The sequence below is a fragment of the Atta colombica genome, unplaced genomic scaffold, assembly GCF_001594045.1.
Source record: "Atta colombica isolate Treedump-2 unplaced genomic scaffold, Acol1.0 scaffold216, whole genome shotgun sequence".
NCBI classification, from domain to species: Eukaryota; Metazoa; Arthropoda; class Insecta; order Hymenoptera; family Formicidae; genus Atta; species Atta colombica.
The window spans coordinates 827,183-835,045 of NW_017259312.1; the positions used below are offsets into that span (position 1 = coordinate 827,183).

The 7,863-nt window shown below is 31.1% G+C and overlaps 2 protein-coding genes across 4 annotated transcripts in view; one reads left to right on the top strand and one right to left on the bottom strand.

Annotated features, from left to right (window-relative positions):
* Window positions 1-105: 105 nt before the first annotated feature.
* On the bottom strand, window positions 106-4,987 carry LOC108687809 (twinfilin). Of its 3 annotated transcripts, none has more exons than XM_018193785.1 (5): window positions 4,836-4,987; window positions 4,632-4,709; window positions 3,740-4,399; window positions 3,554-3,672; window positions 106-310 (listed from the first exon to the last, which is right to left on the bottom strand). In XM_018193785.1, the coding sequence occupies exons 1-5, from the start codon at window positions 4,858-4,860 to the stop codon at window positions 140-142; spliced, it is 1,053 nt and encodes a 350-aa protein (XP_018049274.1). In that variant the 5' UTR covers window positions 4,861-4,987; the 3' UTR covers window positions 106-139. The 3 variants fall into 3 exon arrangements, with proteins under 3 accessions (XP_018049274.1, XP_018049276.1, XP_018049275.1); XM_018193787.1 differs by lacking the exon at window positions 106-310 and adding an exon at window positions 575-646; XM_018193786.1 differs by lacking the exon at window positions 106-310 and adding an exon at window positions 2,901-3,065.
* Window positions 4,988-6,320: 1,333 nt separating this feature from the next.
* LOC108687810 (ADP-ribosylation factor-like protein 8B-A) overlaps window positions 6,321-7,863 on the top strand; it is a 2,136-nt gene continuing 593 nt past the window's right edge. Inside the window, 2 exon segments of the mRNA XM_018193788.1 lie at window positions 6,321-6,566; window positions 7,484-7,849. Of these exon segments, the coding sequence (XP_018049277.1) occupies window positions 6,444-6,566; window positions 7,484-7,849 (489 nt within the window). The 5' untranslated portion in view covers window positions 6,321-6,443.

The following is a 7,863-nucleotide window of genomic DNA, read 5'->3' on the forward strand; positions in this document are numbered from 1 at the left end:
ATAAATTTATCTTTAATATTCTTCTTTTAAGTAAATGAAAAATAATAATCATGCATATTTTATAACAATGCATGCACAAAAATATATTAGAAATCACTATCCTGCTTTTATTTTAATATTAATAACCTCATAAAGTCTTTTAATTTTCTTGTCCAGAGGATGCTAATTCTTGAACCTTGGTTATACGCTTAGCACCTCTGTTCGGTGGACCCTTGGGTTTAGCGAATTTTGGCTGATGTAAACTGATTTTTGGATGTAATTCCTCTTGAAAAAACTCTTCGGTAAGTTCCTGTCCAGCAGCTATTTCAAGCTGTGCAATTAAATTGTAAAGAAAAATTATAATATATATGTAATGTACATCTAATAGAAAAATTTAGGAAATGAATAATATATATACATATCAACAGAAGTAGGAATGTAGTTATATATAAAAAATGTATTATTATAAAAATAGAGAAAATTAGGAAAAAGATAAATTATATAAACATATGGCTGTAGATCATATAGCAGGCCTATTCTGCAAGTTGTAACAAAACATGCCTTTGAATCTTAAAAATAACTACATACCCATTTTAAGAAGTGTCGAAGTCATCCTTAGCAAGAGCAGTATACATACCTAAGTGGTCCTTACTAATTATATATGTACCTAGTATAAATATAAATATAATATTGAATATAATATAAAAAGAGAAACACCAAATTGTAAGTTTAAGTTGCATAATGCTTTATTATTTCCAGTAATATTCAATATTGGCAAGATATATATACAATTTCCTTGATTTTAATACGTTATATAGATATAACTGAAAAGTCCAAAGCTAAGATAAAATCGAAGAATTACAGAATAGGCCTGATATGACACTTAACTAAAGTATATTATTAGGCAATATTGTGGGTCATGATTTAAAAAAATAGAATACGTATGTTTAATTAGCCTGCAGTACAAAAATTAATTTAAATATATTTATGCAAATATGAGCCAAAAACTGTACTCTTTCCTCTTCTGCTTTAGACACTCTCTCTCTCTCTCTCTCTCTCTCTCTCTCCCCCTTTCTCTTTCTTTCTCCACTAAATTAAAAAATTAAATAATTCATTAAAAATAAGGGATATATAATTAGGATTATAAAAAAATGTATAAAATCATATAAAAACCGTACTAATATAAAAAATATTAACTGTGCATGGAAGGAAAAAATCCACGAATTTGGCTCAAATAATTTTCACAGCACAAGTAGACCCAGCTGTTTTATTAATCATTTTTCCGCACGCGTATTTTATGACTAAAACATTCAAAAAGTTTATAAAAAGCTACAAGTATTAAAAAAATACAGATCACAAAAAATAGAATGCCTCTCATATATTTTGTTGCGGACTATCAAATTGTAGTCCTATCTGCTGTAAATTACATGTCCACTTAAATATTTGAAAACATTTTCTCTGGAAATATTTTATTATTTAAATAATAAATTATTAAAATAAATATATTAAATAATATATATGCTCTCAATATATCTCGAATAACATAGCTTTTTAAAATTTTAGTAATAATATAAGAATATATAACAAATAATTACCATTAATCTTGTTTAATTGGAAATATATATTATAACAGCTGATAGGACTCATCAAGATCAGTCTTACATCATACACATATTTGTAAGATTTAATATTTTTACAATTGTGTAGAACATGATATAAAATTTTATATGTAAAATAACTAGTTATCACTATCTTGTAGCTGAAATAATAGTGTGCGAAAAAAATATATCCACATTAATGTGGCGTTTGCATATTTATCACTCGTCTAATAACTACGTTATTATCATATTGAAAATATATAGAGAAGTTAGGTGAATGGCTTTAGCTCTTTCTCTTTCCTTCTACCTATTTAGAGCACAAATGGAATTTTTCCTAACTCTCTACTCACATCACATATGGTGTATATAATTACCACAGATCAATATTAAAAATATTATGTTTATCGAATCTCATATGAACATTTGAATGAGTTTAAAAGCTAAGCCTTCAAATTTCACTCTAAAAATACTTACGACACATATCACCTTTATAAGACTAGGAACTAATTCACAGTACTAGGTACAATATATATATATATATATTTTTTAACATATTTTTTAAAGAAAATATATTTTTTAGGTATAGAAATGCACATAAAATATATATGTATAAAGTTATTAGAATGAAGAGGAACTCTGAATAGAATATGTTAAGTTCTGTATAAAACTAAATTACATACTCATTTGCTATCACATGATATAATACTCATACTAAATATAAAAATTAAAAAGTGAGGCTTAGCTTTCAATGTCAAACAAAATAATTTAATTTAACCTAATTCTCGATTACTATTTTTCACATAAATGAATAATTTCATACGTAAGATGAATTAAGGAATATACTATATATGAAACAACTATGGGGTTATCTGTATTATAGGCATGTCACACTTATTATCAATAGATATAATGACGTTTTGCAAAGAACCTTCCACATGATAATTTTGCTTTTAAAATTTAGAAAAATACATCATCTGGTCTACTCTGTTTTGCTACTTAGATTTACGTATCACTTTGATAAATTAATTCTAAATGCTGATAAATAACACAGATTAATTTCCTTTGCATGATGCATTACATTTTCTGCTACTTGTAAATTAACTGTCATAACATATATTTATATATATATATAATTAGATAATTGTAATTTGCTCTAACATGAAACATTGGAAACCCATTATTTTAACGACATATCTTATGTCAATATCATATTATCACAATTCTGGAATTCATGAAGGAAGATATTTGATGCACAAAACATCATAAACACTTCAATTAGCAAAAAGCAATAATAATGGCAGAGATAAATGCTTTAGGCCAGTTTTAGCTTAAGACACAAGATCGTTTCTGTTTTGATTTTTTCTCTGGTATGGATTGAGTAGGAGCACAAGGTGTCGACGGAGTTGCAGGAGTTATTGCAGCTGAGTCTTTTATGCTTGGAGGATCTTCCAACTTATCTGCCAATTCCTCTCCACTATTAACTTCCAACTAGGATTGCAGTTATATAATATAGAGATGGCAGTTATATATATACAAGTACACACGTATATCAAGAATATATTTTTTAGTAGATCATAAATAAATAACAATTGCTTTTCTAAGTATAATAGTATTACACTTAGAAATGCAACGCACATAATCTTATATATGATACAATATTGCAATTACAATTATTATTATAGCATAGAATGGTACAAAAGAGAAAAAAATTTCCATTGAGGCATACTAGATTTTAAAAAGAAATTACATATGAATGCTAGATTTGTATTTAAAATAAATAGTTATAGTCACAAAACACATGCATATGATATTAATTAAATGTTGCATTCTTATTATTTAAAGAGTATGCCTATTTGATTGAAATATATAATATTTAAACTTAAAACAAGACTAATAAAGAAAAATATTTACATAAAGTGGATCAGAGTCAAAGTGAAATAATTACAATGAATTATTAAAATATTAAAAGTACTAACCTTTTTTATTATAGTTACTCCTAGAGACTGGATTAGGTCCAACAAAGGTGCTTTGCATGAGGAATATAACATCCTTTCTTTAATACTGCAATTATATCCTGGCATACTATATATGAAAACTGAAAAAAGAAAAAAAAATTATTCTTTTACACTGTGCAGGTACATGAAATATTATTTATCACTTACCTATGCTTTCTGTGTAATCTCCTTCATGAGTATGCTTGAAATTATAAAGATGATATCTAGCAGCATCAGATGGAACTTTAGTAGGTAATTTATCCAGTGAAACATCGCAAGCTGTGACTAAATGTATCTTTTCTTCCTCCAATTCAATTTTTAATTGAATGTATTCGTGAATTCCTTTACCCAGTTCCGTAATGGCTTGCTTGGCTTCATCTGTTACTGGAAAGGCCACGCCACTCAAAGTCTGATGTCTTGTTTCGACACTATAGTCGGTAGTCGCGGTAGTCTTCTTCAATTCAGCTAATTCTTCCTCCGCTGTTGTCAGTGGTACAGGCGCTGTATCGTTTCTTTTATGTTTGTGATAACCATCTAATGTAATATCTTCCGGGACAGTGCCATGTAATTCCTCCTTTATTGAGGCTGTACCGAATTCCTGCTTGAGCGTAGCCTTAGTAGAAGCATAAAGCATTTTCTGTCGTACTGGTGCAGTATCAGGAGACCAAGATATAAATAACCAATCATAGCCAGAATCTGGTGATTTTGTGTCCAATCTATAAAGGATATAAGCTGGTTGATTTTCCACAATCAGTGGCTTGATCATCTTATCATAATCATCTTGCCATTTGTTAATTGGCTTCAGACTAGATGCTGGAGTTAGTTCCTCTAGAAAATGAAAAAAATAATTACTAAAGATGCCATATGTCTCTATTTTGTTCTTCAGAGGATTGATTATGTGATCTTGAAATGAGATAAAATTAACAAAATCAATATTCGCTCACTTTGTAACTTTCACTATATATCAAGATATATAATTAATTTCTAGATTACAGCAAAATAAACACATTGTCTTATAAGATTTCGACAATGCAAATTTTTGTTACAATCTAAAACTTACCATTCTCTATCGAAATTTTTAATACTCGTATCTTTCCGTCACGGCATTTCGCGAACAACTTCTTCAACGCGTCATTAGCTAAAATAAATCAACCATTATTAATAAAAGATTAACATTGAGCTCGAAAAATTCTGTTATCAATTCACTGCAATTAATCTTCACCGTGGCGAATGCAGTATGCTACGAGCAAAGAAATATAATCACCCTTAATTCCAGTCTGGTGAGACATTATTTCACGAGGAACTCTTGTTGCTGCCTGTCGGAGTTGGTCGGAATTCACGAAGTACGTCAACAGTCGCCCACGGTCGCCTACGCGCGTCCAAGAGTTATTTTTTTGTATGTGCCAAAGTTTCGCGAGGAAGGACTACTCGATTGTCAAGTATAATAAAGACCTGTCTCCACGGTGCTAGAATTCGGTCCGAATTCTCGCTTCTCAGCAGGTTCTCGAACCCAGAAATGTGTAGCCAATCGACGTATAGTTTTTACGGAAAAACGACAAGTTGATTGGATATAAATTTCACGAACCGAGTTCCAGCAACGTGGACTGCGTGAATATAAGGTTTGATCGGGAAACCACGAAATACTCGATAAGCGAATTTTATTTATAAGTCAATTAGAAATATTAGAATCGTATAGTCGCAAAAAAAGATTAAATTGAGGAAAACGTTCGACTATGTGTAATATTGGCTTAAGTTTCGCGTGTATGAATTTTCAGGTTTTATAAATCAAGTATGAATCTGTTGTTTACCCAGCAAACGAGAGAATGGCTTAAAATGGATTGAATTTTTTTTCTATTTTTACGCATCCGAATGCGTATTTTAAATAGCGAATACTTTTTTTGGATTTAATTAGATTCAATTGGATGCAATTGAATTGAAATACTGCTTTTTCTATTCAAAATTTTGAATTGAACAGTATTCACAATGCATATTGCAGAAAAAGTCAATATTATTTTTAGATTGAAAGGCATAGAAATATGCTCCTCCATGCAATTCCTATAAATGAATAAAAATGCAGGATTGAAAAGTATTCATTTTAACATTCATGAATCAATATTTCTGAAAATTTCAATTCATTTTAATCCATTCTCGTTTGTTGGATAATAAGATTCGATAAGAGAAACGTAATCAATCTCGATCGAGAAATCTTTCGACATATCCAATTATGCTTGATAATGATTACTAAGATTTATTTATATCTAAATCTCTCATTTGCATAAATGCTTTATTTAAAAAAATTTTCATGACACTACACGTACCACATTATAATACTTATCAACTATTTTTAGAATATAAATTGAAGATTTAAGACTTATCACACTTATTGTGTACTGATAAAATTGTCCTTTTTAAAACTTTTTCTCGACACATCTTGGAACACATCGAGGGACACATCTCATCCATGGATTTGCACAGGCTGTTAGTGAGCAATTACGACAGCTGTATAAGGAATATGATAAGAATGAGGAATGTAGAGAAGCATCAAGAGAAATTTGAGCAATATTTGTTATGCCACGCAAATGGCATACAAATGGCACAGAAATGATTTCGAAATACACGCATCGCTCAGGATGACACTCTCAAGAGTGCCATTGCAGGCCATTGTCGCTTAAATCGTCTACGAACAGCTGTCTGCTAATGACACGCTATTGCGCATGCGTGAAATTCGTCTGTCCATCTGGAAGCGGGAGTGACGTATCCTGATTCTCTTGACGGCGGATACAAGGTAGCGAGCAACGAGCAGTCGTGTATTTTGAAGAAATTTCCACATTAATCTCTCGACGGAGCTGGATTTCGCCGCACGAGATTCAGTATGCTGGCCCTTATCAATCGGATCTTGGACTGGTTCAAGTCTCTCTTCTGGAAGGAAGAGATGGAACTCACTCTCGTTGGCCTGCAATACAGTGGAAAGACTACCTTCGTGAATGTCATAGCGGTACGTGAGTCATGAATCTCCTCTGTTTAGGAGAACGTGCGTGAGTCGATCTCACAAACATACAAGTCAATATCGACGAAACGCGAGGTTTGCGAAAGTACTCTGCGTGTGTCGCAATGCTTGGTTAGATTCAATAACCCCTTCGAAATAACTCTCTGTGTTAACGTATACCGTCACCGTATACGCCCTTACGTCAAATGATTTGGCATTGTCGCAACTGAATGTGATAGTCATTGAACTGTGTTGCTGCTTCCGCTTGTTTGTCTTTTTCTTCCTAGCTTTCTCCGTTTTTTCCCTCTTTTTTTTATCCGATTGCTCTTGCGAATGTATAATAAAACTTATTGTTTCTGCACTTATAAACGAATTGAAAATTAAATTTGTTTATGCCAAATTTGATTACGCTCATTTGTAGTACATCATTTTCGTTATAATTGGAATTATATTAAACTAAAGTTATAAAATTATATCTTTATATTATCAGAATAATTAATGATAATTATGCATGTCATTGGCGATTTTCCAGCTAGGACACAGAGACATTACACTGTGTTCCATTGTTAAAGTACTTGTTGGAACGCAGTTTAGTTTTATAGTGTAACACCAGAATGCATTACAGTTTTCCATTCTATTCTTATAATTATATTTAGCGTATCAATAATAGATTTATGATTTTTATTCAGTCTTAGGTCATAATTTTTTCAAAATTGACGATTTTTGAAGGTTTTATTGCAAAATAAGTATGACTACCAAATAACTTTTTGAACTTTTGGTAACATTGACATATTTTACACGCTCGTATTTAGCTTTTTATTGTGTTGAGCATTGTTACACTGTGTCACCTGTGTACGTTGTTGGAAAACATCTATTGTTCTTAAATATGGACTAACAAAGATAATCTTTCTCTTTTCTGTATTCAGTCGGGTCAGTTTAGTGAAGATATGATACCAACTGTAGGCTTTAATATGCGCAAAATAACCAAAGGCAATGTCACTATAAAAGTATGGGACATTGGCGGTCAACCAAGGTTTAGATCTATGTGGGAGAGATATTGTAGAGGAGTAAATGCCATAGTTTACATGGTTGATGCAGCTGATTCAGAGAAGATTGAGGCAAGTCGTAATGAATTACACAATTTGTTGGATAAACCACAATTGTCTGGAATACCAGTTTTGGTTCTGGGTAATAAAAGGGATCTACCTCATGCATTGGATGAGAATGGGCTCATAGAAAGAATGTAAGTTTCACTCAGCTATGTATAACATTTTGCAAATATATGGATATATATATATATATATAT

Excerpts from the sequence above, each read along its gene's own strand:
- LOC108687809 (XM_018193785.1), bottom strand. The coding sequence starts at position 4,860 with ATGTCTCACCAGACTGGAATTAAGG. Across the intron at positions 3,673-3,739 it reads AGATTACACAGAAAGCATAG|TTTTCATATATAGTATGCCA; the intron begins GTAAGTGATAAA and ends TTCTTTTTTCAG. Across the intron at positions 311-3,553 it reads GAGTAACTATAATAAAAAAG|CTTGAAATAGCTGCTGGACA; the intron begins GTTAGTACTTTT and ends TTAATTGCACAG.